The sequence below is a fragment of the Ctenopharyngodon idella genome, chromosome 7 (assembly GCF_019924925.1).
Source record: "Ctenopharyngodon idella isolate HZGC_01 chromosome 7, HZGC01, whole genome shotgun sequence".
Lineage (NCBI taxonomy): Eukaryota > Metazoa > Chordata > Actinopteri > Cypriniformes > Xenocyprididae > Ctenopharyngodon > Ctenopharyngodon idella.
Window position 1 is genome coordinate 42,366,560 of NC_067226.1, and position 19,951 is coordinate 42,386,510.

A 19,951-nucleotide genomic window follows, 5' to 3' on the forward strand; every position below is an offset into this window, starting at 1 on the left:
GGTTGTGATAATACATCACAGATCAGCTGTTTTATTCACTATGCTCAGATTTAGAGAAAATGAGCGTAAAAAGTTAATCTAACTGAAAGGAAATTCAATCAAAAATCTTTTAATCCATTTTTACTTCATATCAGTTGCCTTTTTATAGTAGTATGGCTAATAAATGTCATATGGAATGTGAACCAAAAAACTTCCTGACTTCTTTGTAATGAAGAGCTGAGAGAAATGCAATTTACAGTACAAACTGGATGATTATCATGTTTGTAATGAAAGAATATACATTACTCTTCAAAAGTAATACTTTCTTAAAGAACTTAATACTTTTAATCAGCAAGGATGTATTAAATTCATAAAAAGTGACAGTAAAGACATTTTTATGTTAGAATATATTTACATTTCAATTAAATGCTGTTTTTTTCTATTACTCATCATAGAATCTTGACTCTTTTTATTTTCACAAAATATTAACCAGCACAACTGTTTTCAACATTGATAACATTTCTTGAGCAGCAAATCAGCATATTAGAATGATTTCTGAAGGATCATGTGACACTGAAGACTGGAGTAACTATGCAGAAAATTCAGCTTTGCAGCACAGGAATAAACTACATTTTAAAATATATTCAAATAGAAAACAGTTATTTTAAATTGTAATAATATTTCACAATTTTATAATAAGAAACATTTAAAAATCTTGTCGACCCCTAACTTTTGAACGGTAGTGTATGTGAGGTTGGAAAAGTCTCAGTATTCAAGTGCAACCCATTCATTGAAAGTCATTTTAATGCCCCACAACTTATTCAGCTAGTGTTTAATACTGATGAAGTGAAAAATACATCTGCCAGAAAGACCAAACTTCACCCTTTCCTTCTCTAAGTAAAAGGATGTGCATCCCTATATGGCCAATAATGAGCTTATATAACTGCTGGGAAACTATATAAAATGATGAAAGTTCTTGGAAATTAATTATACATACAGCATGAGGTCATAGCTTAATACCATGTCATTATGTTTTATAAGGCCCTGTTTGCTTTACTCATGTTGTGGAAATTAGGTCATTTTAAACATGTACCTTGCATGTACCTCAAACTGTTAAAGGGTAATTTTAGTGCTACCATAGTTTTGGTCCTGTACCTCCCAACAGCAGAAGGACCATGAGGTCTGAGGCCGTCTTGAGCTGAGCCACGTCCTCCTCCCTGTCGCTGTCCACCGTCTGAGCCACCACCTCCAGAAGACACTCCACCAAACCAGCCTCCACCAGCTGAAGCTTGATCACATCTGGCAGAGCGAGAGAGAGAGAGAGAGGGAGAGAAGACAGATCTTATTATATCTGAACCTTCACAGCACACCTTCACTAACACCTTCCTGTCTAACAGGGATTTCACAGCCCATATTAAAACCCTAGTGGTGCACATCAGAGTTAGAGTCAAGACCAAACTAAGCTCAGATTCAGGCTAAACCAAACACCAAGATCCAGATATCAAACCAAAACCTGTTGGGTCAAGAACCAGCCTGACATTATAATGAACTAAAGTAGAAAATGCTGAATTTATTGCAGCATTTATTTCAGTTAACGAATTCATTCATTTCTGATCAGCCAGTTTTTGGTAAAATTGAGCTTACCAGAATTGGCCGATGGCTTCTTGTATTAACTTTTAAGTCTAATAACAGCCTTATATGGAAGCTTGTTTCTGCCACAAAACAAAAAAATAAAAAAGTAATTGTGACTTTTTCTCACATTTCTGACTTTATATTTCGCAATTCTGACTTTATTTCTCAGAATTGTGAGACAGAGTGTAGCCAACAATTATCAAAGAAAAGTAGCTAAAGCCTGCCAGAAGTCGTTAAATGACGTCATGCGTCAATTAGCATATTAGTGACGTCATCACCTCATACTCGTACACTTCACGTTTTCTCTCCTAATCCGTGCTCGCGTACTGTATTTTAATATAATATAGCCGAATGTCCAATAAAGCTGTTCTCATTTACATATTTTCTGTCAGACAAGAGAATGACTTTTTTGTGTGTAAATTTAAATTTTATTATTGTGTTTGAATATGTACAATGTACAGTCTCTCTACATAAATTATCTGAATTCTGAGAGCTCGGAAACTGGAATGAACTAAAACCCTGTGATAGTGAGTAATATAAGTGATAAGCACATTAGAAGAATAAAAAAAATCAAAATAGTCAAATTTAAGTACTGGCGACCAGTGTTGGGGTAAGGCACGACAAGTAACTTGAGTAACGTAATCAGATTACTTATTTCAAGTAACTAGTAAAGTAATGCATTACTTTTAAATTTACAACAAAATATCTAAGTTACTTTTTTAAATAAGTAGCGCAAGTTACTTTGTTTTCCCATGTATTGACTGACGCCTCTCCTGTCCTCATGTTGAGAGAAATCGTAAATGTCGAGGCGTTGTGTGCGCTGTGTGAACATGGATATTGTAGTTCTAGACTAAATGTGAACATGCATTTACTCATCTCACTTGCACAAAAACAGAGTCAGTATTCCTCAAAATTAATAAAAATTGTGAAATGCAAACTCAGAATATTGCAGAAACCTGCAATAACTAAATATATTAAATTAAACAAATATACTTTATGTATGTATTTTATGTATTTAATACTGACTTTAGATAAACATCACATGTGTGTTTTTCTTCATTTTTATTCCTGAAGTAAGAGTGTTGAACTTTCTTCTCCTGTATTCTATTCTTCTTTAATCCAGAATGGCAGCACTGGGGAAAGGTTTGAGCTGCGCCCTCTACTGTACAGGCGTAAATATGCATTTCCTTCAGCCTGAGGCTTATTTATTTCACTTTTGTTGTGAAAGGGCCTTAACATTTGCAAAAAATAGAACTTTTTTGTTATTAAAAAAAAACAAACAAGCAAGCCCAGCCCAGTCCAGGTGAGAAAAAGTAACGCAAAAGTAATGTAACACATTTCATTCCATAAAAAGTAACTAAGTAACGCAATTAGTTACTTTTTTAGGGAGTAACGCAACATTGTAATGAATTACTTTTATGAAGTAACTTTCCCCAACACTGCTGGCGACATTTGGAAAGTTGCTGAGGTTTGTCACAAAAAGTCACAAAATTTGTCGCTAGATGCTTTTTTGGAAAAAAGTCGCTAAGGGGGTCTGAAAAGTCACTAAATCTAGCAACAAAGCCACTAAGTTGACAACACTGATGAGACATAAACTCGCAATTGCGAGTCATATAGTCAGAATTATGATATAAAGTCGTAATTCTGAGAAATATTTCTGACTTTTTTTCGTGCAACTGCAAGTTTATATCTCACAATTTTGAGAAATAATGTCAGAATTTTGAGATACATATGAGGGGGAAAAAAAGTCCGAATTCTGAGAACTTTTCTCTCAGAATTGTGATGTAAACTGTATGTTGTGATGTAAATTCTGAGGGAAAAAAAAGCCAGAATTGAGAGATAAAAAGTAGCAATTAACTTTTTTATTTTTTTATTCCGTGGCGGAAACAAGCTTCCATATAGCCTTGTATATATGTATAATTTTCTCCATTTTAAATGTTTTTATAAAATAAAATATTTTGATTTTAGCAATTTTGTGTACACCTGATCTTATTTGTCATCATCAAATTATATTAGTTATAAATCAGCCTTACATTAGTCTAACAGCAGCCTTGTTTATAGATAATCTTTGCCAGTTTTCAATGTTCAATCAAATAAAATAGATTGATTTTAGGAACTTAGTGTATGTCTGATCTTATTTTCTATCATTAATTTATATCACATAATTATCAGCATTGCAAAGTCTAACAACAGCCCTTTTTATGGATAATCTTTGTCCATTTTAAATGTTTTTTTTTTTTACGAATAAAATAAAAAAAATAAAATAAACGGTTGTTTGATTTTAGGTTTAATTGATCTCCTTTGCTATCATTAAATTGCTTCATCTATATATCAGCACTTTATTGGCTAACCATTTTGATAGAAATTGGCATCGGCTGGTAAAAAAAAAAAAAAAAAAAAAACGAACATCAGTAGACAACCATCTCAGACCATAAACCGAGACCCAGATTCATACAAAACTCTGGTGCATTTAAATGCATGTTTTCCCCTTCAAATACATAACAGACTGAATTATAATCCTTTGACCCAAAATTCTAAACCAGGCACAGTGATGTAATGAATGTTATACCATGACACAATTTCTAAAATATAAACAAATACAATTTGTTGCTTTCCAAAAAATGCAGAATAACAATCCATTTGACCGAATATCGATGATTCATGCAGTGTCAGCCAATGATACAACAAGCCAGGGGGAAAATCTTGCAGGGATGGATTTCTGAGGTCAGACTGTTCGCAGACATATGGGCGTCTCACTACGCATTTGGCTGGTTATGAAACGCCTGCAGTGTTCAGGTACAGCGCAGCTCACCCTTTCCCCCTCTATATCACTCACACACACACACAAAATCGCTCTTGCTGCGGCCCACGTGACTCACAGAGCTTCGCCTGTAGTGCTGTGTAGTGGCTCTAAGTAGGCCGTTGTCTTGGAGACTGGCAGTATGGGATAGCGGCGCTGTGCACAGAATGCTAACAACCAAAGCGCCGCTTTCACACATGCTCTAGATGCTGTCGGCTTTCCATCTTCCACACCTTCTCTCTCTCCCGCTCATACTTTCTATTCTTTCATGTAAACAGTCATGAATTCTTACAGTTCAGATTTTTTATACATTTTCTTGTGATTTTTTTTTTCACTTTCATACAGCAATCTGCAAAAAGGGCTGTTAAATAAATTCATTCTTGTTTATGCTGAAACAAATGAAACAATCTGAAAACTGAATAAAACCAAATATCTTTCTTAATCGGCATCAATTTATTTAAAAAATAAATAAATAAAACAAAATAATAAGACTTGTTTAAGAATCAGGGTTATTATAGTTAACAAAAAACATAAAAATTGTTACTTGAAATAAAATACATGTTAACTGAAAAAAAAAAAAAAAAAAAAAGAAAAAGGTAAACATTATTTTAGCTAGCGACATTTCTCATTTTCATTTAGTTTAACTTGATGTACAAAATAACTAAAACTGAAATAAAAATGACAAAAACAAAAATTACTAAATTTTTAACTAAACTTAAAATGGAAAATACAAAATTAAAAACTAATTTAATATATATATATATCTCAAAATCAAACCTAATAGTATCTCAATAATATGGAAGCTTGTTTCCACCATGAAATAAAAAATAAAAAAGGTAATTGCGACTTTTTATCCCACAATTCTGACTTTTTTTCTCAGAATTGCGAGATATAAACTCACAATTGCGAGTTATAAAGTCATAATTGTGTGATAAAAAATCAGAATTGTGAGATTTAAACTCACAATTGAGTGTTATAATATCCAATTGTGAGGGAAAAAAGACTGATGTTTTTCATATCTCACAATTCTGACTTTATAATTCGCAATTATGAGTTTATATCTCACAATTCTGAGAAAAAAGTCAGAATTATGAGATATAAACTTGCAATTGTGAGAAAAAAAAGTCAGAATTGCATGATAAAAACTCGCAATCGTGAGAAAAAAAAAGTCAGAATTACGACTTTATATCTGAGAAAAAAAGGACCTTTTTTATTTTTTTTATTTAGTGGTGGAAACAAGCTTCCATACAATGATACTAAAATAAAACTGAGGAGAATATACATTGATTTTTTTGTCCCATTGGCAAATTGTTTTTTTAAAGCAAAAATTTAACAACATCTTGAGGTTTGTGCCTTAAACAAGAAAAAAATTCAATGGTGTTTTCAATGGTGTATGAAAAAAAAAGGTGTATTCTCTGAAAAAAAGGCTTAAAATTGTGTGCAATTCTGTTTCTATAAGGTAAATTAATTTTGTTTTAAGGATTTAAGGATATATTTTAAACAAGAGTATAAGAAAGGTTTTTTTTTTGCAAAGTATCAAAAATACAAAAAGTGAAACACCATCTTTCAAAGAACAAATAACTCCCCAATAACTATTTCCTTTCAATACACATTTCAACAATTAAGTTTCACTGTCTAAACACACAGCTTTCTTTCAGATGCTTATTTTAATGTCGCTTCAAATCCTCAGACGAGCTCGCAGACAAAAAGAGCAGCTGACCGTGGCAGGCGGATTTACGTTCAAATAAGCAAGTCCAGACCACAGCTGTAAGCAGACCCCAGAGTCCTATTTTGAGGAAACGATGGTTGTGGCAATGGCAGAGGAGACAAGTGATAACACTTATTATCCAAGCAGAGAAGCAGCCGAGAAATCTCACGCATCTGCTTAATTGTAGCTTTCGCTCTCTCGCGACGCAACCAAAGACAATAGCCAGAGTCTTGGAAAATGCATTTTGAATTATTTTCATCATCAAATAAACTAGGTTTTGCATTATGAGATGTCACTCTCTATAGCTTGGCTGGTTTTGATGTTCCAGCTTACATAAAAAAACAAATAAATAAAAAACCAGGAAAAATTGGTGATTTTTAAATGTGAAATTTGAACTTAAAATCTTGTTGGCTCATGGTCAAGCTTTCTGAGCCAAAACACAGCTGCAAACACATGCATTCATTTCATAAAGTGTCTTGTTTCCAAGCACAACAGGTGGCAGAGTATGACTTTCTATATAAGTAACACAACATGCTCACAGCTGGGAGGAAAAGCCTTTGAGGCTGCTGAAGTCACTCAGTCACTGGGTCAGTGGGTCTACGGCGGGCAGTGTGCCAACATCCATATCCATATTCAAGCTCGATCAACGACTACAGTCCCTCAACTCATGCTGAAAGCAAAAGCAGCATGACTAAATTGGAAGCTTAACCTGTGCTGTTTTGATGCACATATTGAAATTATGAAACAGAAATAAATCAACTGTGAAATAATGTGCCCCTATTATGCTATTCTAAAGGTTCCTAATGTTGTTTTGGAGGTCTCCTACAATAGGTTTACATGCATCCAAGATCAAAAAACACTTCTCTCATAATATACATTGCAGCATCACCTCTTTTCTCACAGTGTCTGAAACAGTTCGATAAAGGATTCGGCCTCTCTAAACCCCTCCTTTCCAAAAGACCTACTCTGCTCTGATTGGTCAGACGGCCCAGTCTGTTGTGGTTTACCACTTACATCATGTGTCGGAAACAAAACGCTGATTACCTGAATTATCATTATCTGAATTTCAGCTCCGGAAGCTTCTTCAGCACTTGATACACAATGATACGAACAGTAACAACAGCGTCTTCTCGACATGTCGACAACATGAAACAAACTCTTCCAGCTACAACTACAGTGTTAGAGGGCGGATCAAAGTAGACAGAAGTGAGAGTGGAATTGCTGACGACTCGTTTCGGAAGTTCAGTATGGATTCTTTCTTTAGAAGACGATAGCTTTATTTATCGTGCACTTTGGTCTTTAAAACTTTGCAGGCCTTTTACATTTACAAGCAGCTATATTACACACTGCATGAAAGGTAATATTTGAAAAAGCATAAGAGGGGCACTTTAAAAACACTGGTCCTCCTTCAAAACAAAAAGATAAAAGGCACCCGTTTACAAAAAAATACTGTGTCGGTAACTAGATATAGCTGAGACTATCAGACAATAATGCTATATGATTACTAGGGATGTCAATTTACACAAATTCCCATGATCGATCGTCATTTAAATTAACTACTGATTAATTGTTAACTTTAATACTGCAATTCACAATGATTTATTACAATAGTGTTCTCATTATAATGTTATGGAATATGACAGTCATAATCATAGTTATTATTAGTCGTGCATTGCTGTTTGAGGCACTGAATGAACACCGGTAAACTGAAGCCCTTTGCTAGCGGGTTAGCTTTAAGAAACGCATTTAATATGAGATTAATATATACAAAATAAACATAATATTACAAATTATATCACGCAAACTTATAGTCATGAAGGTGTACAAGCCTTTTAACATAAAATTATCACAAACTTCATTTTTCCTCGTGTCTGCTTAACGCGTTTCGCGGTTGAGCAGCACACATGCGCATGACCTTGCTTAATCGGCAATCGATACGTTTTATCGATTAAAATTATTATCGACAATTAATCGATCGTCGATTAATCATTAGCATCCCTAATGGTTACAATTTTCATATATCTTGGTGTTTGCATGGTTCTCCACAATACTAGAAGTTTGAATTAAATAATTTGAACTGATAATTTGAACTTATCAGCATTGGCTGATGGTTTCTCATTTCAATTTCAAAGTCTAACAGTCTTGTTATATATATATAGTCTTGGATACTGGTAATCTTTATCAGTTTTTATATAATCTAAGAAAGTCTAAAAACAGCCTTGTATCTATCAATAATCTTTTTAGTTTTCGGTTTTCTATAAAATAAAAATAGGGGGTCAAAAATTGTCAATGGTGAGTAAAAAAATAATTTAAGATTTATTTTGTTTTGAGAATGTTTTGACTTTTTTGCTCAAAAACTAAACAGATACTTATTAAGAAGGTTTTTTGCAATATATCAAAAATACATAAACTTTTTTAACAAATAACACGAGAACAATGGCAATAACCTGGTACCATGCTCAAAATTTGAAATGTATTTTTTGTAAGTGTTTTCATAAATGGCACTACATTGACTGGTTCATTAGAGTTCATCATTATTTAATGTCAATCACTGTGATTCTCACCATTCTCAGCAAGTGGTGCCAACACCTCAAAGATCATTTCCTTCTTCTCATGTTCCACCTGCTTACGGAAGAGCCGAACCAGCTCCTCGGCAATATTTGTAGAGGCGAACTGCTCCTTACTGGACTCTGTTTGAGGATCAGTCAAAACAGATGTGTTAGCTTTATCTTAAATGTCCTAATATACAGTATTTTAATATATGAAAATGTGGATATATAGTTAGGCAATGTGACTGAATTGAATCGGTAACTCACCAAGCTCTGCCAAGTTGCCAAAGGCAATGAGACACATCTCTGTGAGCGCCGTGTTTTGAGAATGAACGCCCAGCAGTCTGACCAGTGTTGGGATCACACCCATGCTGATCAGCTGGGCCTGCAACGAGTCTAGAGCGGAAAGAAAACACATGAGATTTTCTGTATACTAGTTCATGCAGAATTATACCTTTTTCAGACAACACTGATAATATAACAGCAATTTTTTTTATTAATAGTTAAAGCCCAGTATTCATCATTCTTCTGGCAATTACATTGCAAGAAAATTTTTATCCCCAAACATCATAATAATAAGCAAAAATCTCAACTTGTCTGTCTGTCTTTTCTTACAACAGTGTACAATGGCAGCGATGTGTTCAGTCAAAATGTCACAGACAAAAGCACTTTTAGTGAACTAAAAAATTTTTTTTGTACCCAAAACATTTTTTTGTGGTGTAACTCACTGGTGTAACTCATCAAATTTTCTTTCTTTATGTACATGACTTCTTGCAAGCCTTCCAAAACCACATTGTAAAGAAAATAGGCATAAAATCAAAAATTCACAAATATTTTCACATGAATATGAATGATTTCATCACTTTTTACATCCTGTAATTGTGTGTGTGAAACCGGTGAACCGCAGGCTGAAAAAGCCAATTCACCAGATCAAAGTAATACAGGCAGGACGTAAAATGCAGCCACATTATATAATGCTCTGACATTTCATTTTTGTAAAGTGCTTTTCTGAGACTAGCACAGAAAATATATAGTCTCGACCCGAAAATTTGAAAGATAAATCAAGACCACAGTGGAACAAAGGACTGCTTAGTCATCGCTTTTCATGCACAAGCACAGGTCCTTCTTCCCATGCTCAATCACACTTGTTTTCCAGCAGAAATATCTAAATGTCTTTAGGACAAATAAATCTACCTGAGAATTAAGCTTGCAGAACACCCTGTAAACCACAATGCTCAAAATAATTAATTGGTTTGAGTAGGACAAACTTAAATTAAACAAATTATAAGATATATTTTAAGTAAACTGAACTGTTTCACTGTTTTGAGTTTTATGAACTTATTTATTTTAATTTAGATGAACTTAAGTTTAACCGAAACTGGGCTGGGATTTCTATTTCCCAGCATGCTTTGCCCATGGCACTCGAAAGGGAGAGTAAATGCTAAAATTAAGTGTTATTTAATGTTTTTTGCGCAAGATTAATGTTAAGTGGAAGATTTAGTAGTAATTAATGTTGTGTTATGCTAATTTAGAAGAGTTTCTGTTAATGTGGGTTTTTGGAGATTTACCATCATGGTGACAATGAGTTTTGAGTGACATTTTTTGAGTTTTGCCAATTAATTATTCAGGTTTACAGTGCATTTTATGATCTGTTTTTAGAGAATATCTTATACATATGTGTATTTTGGCAGATATTTTCAATTATTTTTAGTGGACGACTGATATACCATCAAGGCCAATATATAGGCCTGATATTTCACATTTTAAATTATCGGCATAAGTTTTATTGTTTGACAGATAAGTGTCAGAAGCAGCTTTTATTTTGACAGCAATGGGACTTTTATTTTGACAGCGCTAAGAACGCCAAAGCCCACAGGCACGTTCATTACCATAATTACGAGATTCTGACTTGTAAAAAGCGTTCACGTCCTTGTAGAACTCATAATTACAACTTATAAACTCAGAATTTTCTGAGAGCTCCGACTTGTACCATATGACCATTGCAGATTCATTTTGGCATTGATAGTGTTGCCATAGAAAGGCATAATTCTGAAGATGTGAACAGCTCCAAGCAGAATGTCACATGTTTTCATCTCGTATTTATGGTAAAATCTTTTGCAAAATCATTAAATCTTTGATTTTAAACTATGCTGCGCTATATCCAGTTTGCCGTTGTCATACATTTCATATGCGTACTGTATGTAAAATACATAGCATTATCTTGACTTTATTTATAAAAAAAAATTAAAAAAAGCAATTTCCAGCACCCTGTTGTTTACACTGTTTACTTCCTTTTTAATGATTTCTTTATATTGTAATAGTATTACAGAACCAAAAAGTTGCTAAAGCATAAATCTGATTATTTTACAGATTTATTTTCACGTTCTTTTTTCATACTGACTCGTACTACAATTAACTATTTCTAATTTAGTAAATATGTCAAATAAATCTAAATTTCCTTGCAGCAATTGTTATGCATGTTATTTAAAATTAAATAGTGTAATATCATATATATCGGCCATCCTGCTCTCTAAAATATCAGCATTGGCCATCCAATAGTTGACAACTACTATTTTAATCACAAAGCTCACTAAATGTATAATTTTATGTCTTGTTTACTTTTTGCCAATTTTGCAATGCTGTTAAAAGTAAGCCCTTAAGAAGCCATTAAAAGACATTTCAGTTTGTCTAGAAACATCTCTGTGACACACCAAGATGTGGGCGGCACCGGCACACATCTGGTGCCATCTATTTGTCGGGAAGCAGATGTTGATCAGTAAATTCAATGAAGCAAAGAGGAGATGGCAGCTGAGACAGCAGAGCACTGTGTTAAGATGACAGCCCAGGCAGAGGAAAGATCCGCAGTTGAAAAAGGAGAAAAATGTTATTGAGTATGAGTTAAAGAAAGAGACTGGTACAAGACATAACCTTTAAAACATTTACACAACAGAAGTCCCATCATCACATTTAAAAACAGTCGACAATCCGAAATACTTCTTCCCTACTATATAATTGCCCGTTATTCGCTTTATCGACCAGAGAACCTTTGCTGGTCTGAGCAAGAGGAACATTTAAGCAACAGCTATTGGGTGAATGTATCAAATGAGAAAACACAACATAACAAGCCTTGGCAGAACTGGACGCAAGCCAGAAATCATCGAGGAACTCTTGCCAGTAATCAAAGCCCAAATCACGTCAGAGAAATGTCAACCAGGGACCTGCAGAGCTCACTGATGGAGAATGAGTCATGTTTCCTAAAAGATCTATGAAGTATTTGCATCTCATCTCAAGCTCATGTAAGATTTAAATGATTAGATGCTTTACTTCCCAGCTATAACACTGACTGTTTACAAACAGCAAGATTCGGCAATCAAAAACTCGATTATACCGAATAACTGAATGACTCCGCATATATTCTTTATGATATAAACAATACATGCATGCAATTAAAAGGACATTTCCGCTCCTGGATGCTGATTGGTCAATACAGTCTGTCAGCTGTGCTAAAATAGATGATATACTAACAGCTTGAGTGAGTATTTTTGGTTACAGATATACAAGAGTGTAATGTCTGACCAGGCATGTAAAGTCTTTTCCCATGTGAAAAAAATCCCAAAGTGATAAGCTTATGTGATTAGATGAGTCATTTATCTTGGTGGCTTAGTAAACATGATGACAGGCTTTAAGTTAGAACAGATACACTTGGCAAGGAAACGTAATCTGTTACAAGACAAAACATTTGAGTGAAACAGAGATGAGAGAAAGAAAAGGACCGTGGTTCAAAACAGCATGAGTGTGATATTCAGCAATAATAAGAAGCCCACTGGCTGTTCTCTTCCATTAAATTCATATCTGCCCATTTATTTTCATCAGGAAACCGAAAACGAAAATGCCTGACCTAAATTTGTTGATTTGCACTAGCCTCTGGATGCGAGGTGTAATAGATCGAAAAAAGCTATTACCATTTCAAGCCTTGCTGGCAAACAGGGATGAAGGAAGCAGGGCTTGGCCTGTCCATCAATTATTCAAGGACATCAAGTCACAAAGATGTAAATACACTGCCTGCATTCCCTTAAATATTTAACAATGCACTGCGTTGGTGCAAAACAGAAGGCCAGAGCCCTATGTAACCTCCTGGGTTTGCATTTTACAACTGATATGGACACTAGTCGAAACTCTAGAATGTGTTTACTTGTGTACCAATAATGCATCCCTGGTGAACTATTCTTTTAAAGGTGAAGTATTTCATTTTTTCAATGTTAAAATCCTAGTTTAAAATGCAGAGCCAATCAAAACATTGCTCTGTTTGTTTAAGCAGTCCAAACTTGGTGAAAGCTATTTCCATTCATCTCAATGGCAGTTGCTCGGCTGGCGCATTCAGCACTGCAAATGACTGCATGCTGCCTTCTCTTATCAAGGGACCGATTGGCTGATGGATCCACATGAACATGCCAATAAAATGTTTGCATTTTTTTATGCATATAGAATTTCATTTTGAAATTTCAGCTACTTTTGCAAATTAAAATATATTTAATTTTGATTTTAAATTTTAAATGTATTTTTAATTAAATACATTTTTAATAAATAATAGTAGTGTCCAAAAGTAATGTCAGGGCTAAATTGACATTTATTCTAATATTGTTAAAAATTTGTACAAGCATATTGCGTAGTTGTGCTTGGAGTCAATCATTTTTGGCCAGGATGTCATACAAAGAAATAATGAACACATGCAAAAACAAGTGAGAACCAACAAAATATTAATATCTGACTATGTTGCAGTCAATGTATGCTTTTTTTTCTGTGAGCATTTTGATTTCTATGCATTTGTTTTTGAATAGTAAAATAAAACCTGTAGCAGTAGTTTGCCTTTTTTGTCAATATGCTGATCGTATTTTTTTTTTAAAGCACATTTTACCAATTCCAAACCACATCAATCTTAATAACTATTATTAATTTTGTATATAATCATTAATAAGTGATATATTTTTGGAATTTCTAGTATTGCGTTAGTATTGCATCCTTCTCGTGGACATTTAATAATTCTTGACTTTTCAGAGTTAAATCTCTTTTTTTTGGCTTATTTTACCTGTAAAAGTAAATCTGCTTAATAATTATGCACATCTGAATACAAGTAGTTTTCCACTCCCAGTCCTCGTTAACAATTATATATCACTTATAAATGATTATATACAAAATTAATTGTAGTTATGATTCATGTGGTTTGGAATTGGTAAAATGTGCTTGAAAAAAAATATGATCACAATATAAACTTGCATAATAATTATGTACACAGTAATTTTGTCAGTTAAATCCCTCAACCAAGTTTAGTGTTTTTCCCCCCTCATATTTAAAAGTATATGAATTATTTTCCTCATATTTTGATCAAACTTATAAGGTCATAAAAAACAAATATCCCCTCTTTTGGGGACATCACTTTTGGCCACTACTGTATGTATTTTTGCATTTAGTTTAATATGGAAAGTGGCTAAATGAGACAATATTTATTAGGGATGGTGAATAAAAAATTCAAAACATTTCTAAAAATTAACACCACCAGCTGCAAAGGACATGAAAGCTAGTCACCAAACAAAAGCAGCAGCATGTAGCCATTTATCAAACCTATCATGTCAAATCAGTGAAAGACATTAGACTGAGAATAAATAAGAGAAGTGAAACAGGCTTTCTTAGAGTGGTCCCCTACAGATATTACCATTAATGTTCAACTGTGAGGTATTACTGTGCTAGTCAGAAAATCAAATGTGCATATCGCGATTAAAATGCCTATTTTATAGAGAATGGGATAAAAGCTGCCATATCTATGTGGAACTGATTGATATGTGAATAATTTAGTGAACATCTCAGACTATACCAATAAGGGACCATTCAAAAATTTCGCCTTCTTGGTTTGGGGGATTGGTCATTACCATTATCATTGCTATAGTTCATCAGCATGCCACAAAAGACAGTCAAGAGCTTCCCGGTGGCCGGGTCAGTGCTTTCGGCCAGAGACTTAATGTGCTCTGCAACTATCTGACCACCACCCGCTGCGTCAACTGCACTTCTGCCCTCATCTGCAAAACAAAGAGGTCACATAAAAAAAGAAATAAACAATAAAAAAGGCAACAAATGACACAAAGAAACAGCAACCTGAAACACAATGACAGAGAAGAGGGCGTTAAAGGAATAGTTCACGTCTTCCCGAAAGATTCAAATGATTCAGTCACAGAATTTTCCTTTTTGGTTGAACTATTCCTTTAATGGAGGGACAGGTTGGGATCCATGAATGCTTCCTTATGGAATGTAATATGATAATGATAATGTTACTTGGAGAACACAAGAAAATAACAACCTTAAGGTAAAAGAACTGTAAATGAGATCAAAAAGCGCCTGCTGAAAATGCATATTACACCAGCACAGGATTTGTTTACAGTTGTAAATTTGAGGTGCAGACGTAACTAAAGGCAAAAAAGAGTCCAGAGACCAGAAGTGCAGTAGAAGCACAGCAAAATCCAGACTGCAACGGCCTTACTAACAGAGGAAGGTGTTAAAAAGATCCACAGAAGACACAGAGGTTCAGTGAAGTCCAGTACTATTTAAACGGGTCATATGATGCTATTTTAAAAGTTCTTTATTTTGATTATTGGGTGTAATAGAATAGGTTAACATGTTTTAATGTTCAAAAAAAAAAAAACATTATTTTGCACATACTGCACATTATTGCAGCTCTTCTATTCCCAGTTAGGAATAGGGATGCAAAGGGGTGGAAAATTTCCAGGAAATTTTCCAAACATTCCAAAGTTTCCAAAAATCCTGGAAAGTTTCTGGAAATTCTGGAAATTTTCCACCCCTTTGCATCCCTATTCCCAGTCTGTCTGAAACGTGCTGATTTCTACAAAGCCCCTCCTTCCAAAAAGCTCACAGTGCTCTGACTGGCCAGCTGACCCAGTGCGTTGTGATTGGTCAAACACCTCAAGTGTGTCAGAGCCAATGAGAGAGAGTCCAAAATACTTGAAAATTGTCCAAATACTTGATCGTCACGTGATTCGCATAGACAGATAGTTGCAGGAAGTGATTTGGCGGCAATTCAAATAGACAGAGTTTGAGAGACAGAACTGCGATTTTTGGTAACTATTAGTAAATAAATACACTGATTTACAATATTTATAAAATAAGCCAATGTGAGGATTAGTGTGGTCAACTAGCACTGCCTGCCATGGTTAAAGGAATAGCTTACCCAAAAATGAAAATTATCCCATAATTTACTCACCCTCAAGCTATCCTAGGTAGGACTACACGATTAATTAAAATTAAATTACACGCGATTTGGCAAAGGCTGCAATTTTTTTATGCGCAGCTTCTCAGTGAAGCACAGCTCTGTGATCATAGTAAATACTGCTCCATCTGAAAGCCAGAGGGCGCTCTCATGCAGAAACTCCAAATATGCTCCGCAGAAGTACGATATAATGCACGTCATTTCAGGAAATCCCTATGGGCATTATACTATCGCTGTAGCTGAATAAACAAGATTGAAACGCTTTGATTAAACATGACTAATAAACACACGACTACAACAATATATGGTTTATCTGAGTTCTTCAAGCTTTTTCGGTTATTTTTATGATAATAAAGTATATTTATACTTCAATGCTAATCGACATTGCCTTTATCACTGTATAGAATACTATGAAATAATATGTTGTGTGCCTTATTCTGTGTAAGAAGCCACATCATCTCACAGAAGGATGTTTTCAAACACTCAACTGATGTTATGAAGTGAGTTTGGAGTAAAAACATGTTATTAAATGCTGTCTTTTGTTGGACAAGAGTTTCATAAATCCTTCTCATGTCTGGAAAGATGTTTGACACGTGTTGCTTTTCCAAATGTATGTTAAGTGAGTCAAACTTGGAGTGTTTGAGCATTTACTACTGATCACAGAGCCGTGCTTCAATGACAAGCTGTGCATAATCGCATTAAGCCAAATCGGTTTAAGCACGATTTCATGTTAATTGCGATATACCGTGCAGCCCTAATCCTAGGTGTATATGACTTTCTTCTTTCACCCGAACACAAACTGAGTTATATTAAATCTTATCCTGGCTCTTCCCAGCTTTGTAATGGCATTGAATAGTGTCCGAGTTTTTGAAGCTCCAAAAAGCGCATCCATCCACCATAAAAGTAATCTATATGACTCCAGTGGGTTAATAAATGCCTTCTGAAGCTAAGCGATGTGTTTTTGTAAGAAAAATATACATATTTAAAACTTTATAAACGATAATCACTGCTTTCCTGCAACCGCCATACGCGCATTTACGAGAGAGTCAAGTTCCGGTGGAAGGGTGACCTCTGACCTGACGTATGAGGCCCCATCACTATACTGGGGCATTAGGACCCACACAGACCACAGGGTGAGCACCCCCTGCTGGCCTCACTAATGCCTCTTCCAGCAACAACCTAGTTTTCCCAATAGGTCTCCCATTCAGGTACTGACCAGGCTCAACCCTGCTTAGCTTCAGTGGGCAACCAGTCTTGGGCTACAGGGTGATAGCTGCTGTCTATAGTAAGTACATGTTGTTAATTATTATTATTGCTCAGTACTTAAATGTATAATTAGACTGTAATAAAAGACACCTTAAAATAAAGTGTAACCAAAAATGCCATCTCATGTAACTCCACTCGTTCCTATACTACACTACGATGTCTTAATTTGACTACATAAAAGTGATTCACGAATCTGCAGTTCAATCCCTTATACAGCACTTTCACCCCATTTTTACTTTTCACAGAAACAAAATACTGCCCTATACACCGGCAATTTATATTTAAAGGATTAGTTCACTTCAGATTCAAAATTTCCTGATAATTTACTCACCCCCATGTCATCCAAGATGTTTATGTCTTTCTATCTTCAGTCGAAAAGAAATTAAGGTTTTTGAGGAAAACACGATCCCAACCGAGGAATAATGGTCTTGTCTAGCGAAACGATAGGTCATTTTCTAAAAAAAAAAATAATAATAATAATAAAAATGATATACTTTTTAACCACAAATGCTCATCTTGCACTGCTCTGCAATGCGCCACACATTCCTTAATTACGTTGGAAAGGAAGTAGCGCGGAAGTAGCACGGTAGGGCGAAAGCTCCATCTCGTTTTCTCCGCCAACTTCAAAATCGTCTGACACAGTCGTTTTACCTTTTTTTGTAAAGGCCGTTTGACTTAGTCTTTGCATGTTCACTTTGTAAACAATTGCTCGGTACTTCCGCCTACGTCACGCATGACTTTTCCAATGTTTTTTTTTTAAAATAACCAATCGTTTCGCTAGTTAAGACCCTTATTCCTCAGCTAGAATCGTGTAGAGCCCTTTGAAGCTGCACTGAAACTGCAATTTGGACCTTCAACCTGTTTGTAACTGGTGAAGTCCACTATATGGAGAAAAATCCTGGAATGTTTTCCCCAAAAACCTTAATTTCTTTTTGACTGAAGAAAGAAAGACATAAACATCTTGGATGACATGGGGGTGAGTAAATTATCAAGAAATTTTAATTCTGAAGTGAACTAATCCTTTAAGCTATGTACAGCTAAGTTTTCCAGTAAGCTGTATGAGTCAGCTCAGTTGGTATGAACAATGTTTCAGGTTTGTTTACACTGGTGCTTGCCCACGCAAAGTCTACGACAAATGCCTACTATCACACTAATCAGGATGAGAGAGGAAAAAAAGAGTGAGAAAGTGATTTTAATCCAACAAAACAAAGTAAGAGATCAGAATATGGAAAACAAAGATATTGAAAGATTTCCAAATGACTTAACTGGTTTTGGATGTTGTGTAGTGAAAAAGACAACTACTGCGTGGGCTTTGCAAGTCAGCGAAGCCCTTAAGTGAAATGCATGACTGTGCGTTGATGTGTCATCTTTATCAAAGGGTCAGGGCCATCTGGGATAAAGTTCAGCTGCCCTGTCAATCAGCTTCACCATTAAACCCAACTGTGTCTATTTGCCAAGGGCTCTTAATGCAATGTCATGTTTGTCTTTTTATTAGTAACCACATAAATAATCAACTCTTAATATTTGGAAATGAAACAGTAAATGTAACTTAAATGCTAGTAATTAATATTACATTTCTAATTACAGAACATTTGCACAGTTTAACTAGCTTAACAGATGTCATAGACAAACCCAGTTTCCCAATCTTTTTGTCTTATTTAACACAACAGACAACTCCTTTATCAAGCCGTGTGTCCACCAAAGCATTTTTTCCAGAGGTTAGCAGATTTTTCCAACTGTTTTCAATGGGAGCAACACGTTTTTTAAAATGGCAGCAGCATGACTGCAGCGTTTTTTACCAGTCGCCGAGAGTTGAAGAATGTTTACCTGAAAAATCTGTGCAGTGCAGGATGAGTCAGCAACATTTTGTAAATTTTAAACGTATTTACTTGCTAAAAGTGAATTTGTCATAGTTCAGTAGTACACTAAAATCACACATGGAGTAAAACTCTTTCATCCTACTGGATTTTAAGATATGATTTATGCTTTATAGGTTTAAAGGGATAGCTCACCCAAAAATGAAAATTTTGTCATCATTTACTCACCCTCAAGTTGTTCCAAACCTGTATGAATTTCTTTCTTCTATGGAAGAAAAATACTATGGAAGTCAATGGGGTCCATCAACTGTTTGATCACTAACATTCTTTAAAATATCTTCCTTTGGCAAAAGAAAGACATTCATACAGGTTTGGAACAACTTAAGGGTGAATAAATGATGACAGAATTTTCATTTTTGGGTGAACTGTCCCTTTAAGTCCCTTCAGAAGGGAATAACTAGATTAAGCCAATAAATCTGCAGAAAAATGGCTCCTTCCTCATGTTTTCATCAGTCAAAAATCACCAGACTCAGCTGTGATCCAGAGAGCTGTTCGACAGCCATGCTCAGACACACTCTTGGGAATGGCACTCTTTCCGTTTTTCATCCAGACAAAGCTCTTATCTTTTCCCTAAACTCTTTATGTCCCAAAGGTTAAGACTTCTACAACACACATTCACACCACTCACTGTTACGATTACAAAGCAAGCAAACGGAGCAAGACACATTACAGCCATAAATTATACTGTACACTCTCCCTACAACTAAGGGCAAAAATTTTAAGTTGACAAGTTAGCATTAAGGTATAATTTCAATTATCAACCAATGTTAGCTCATCAACATAGTTCATGCACAGAATAAATAACAATGGACTGTTAAATTATTGAAAACTGATGAAAGTGTGCATAAATTCAATGATTCAATGGTC

General features: G+C 34.9%; 1 protein-coding gene across 3 annotated transcripts in view; it reads right to left on the reverse strand.

Moving 5' to 3' along the window:
• The window catches only part of rap1gds1 (RAP1, GTP-GDP dissociation stimulator 1), a 48,108-nt gene that overhangs the window by 11,765 nt on the left and 16,392 nt on the right, over positions 1 to 19,951 (reverse strand). For 2 of the 3 annotated variants that reach the window (XM_051898758.1, XM_051898757.1), the window contains exons 5-8: positions 14,593 to 14,739; positions 8,936 to 9,064; positions 8,684 to 8,809; positions 1,135 to 1,278 (exon numbers count right to left, since the gene is read on the reverse strand). In XM_051898758.1, the coding sequence (XP_051754718.1) occupies positions 1,135 to 1,278; positions 8,684 to 8,809; positions 8,936 to 9,064; positions 14,593 to 14,739 (546 nt within the window). The remainder of the gene's footprint in view (positions 1 to 1,134; positions 1,279 to 8,683; positions 8,810 to 8,935; positions 9,065 to 14,592; positions 14,740 to 19,951) is intronic. The other variant, XM_051898759.1, reaches the window with a different exon arrangement.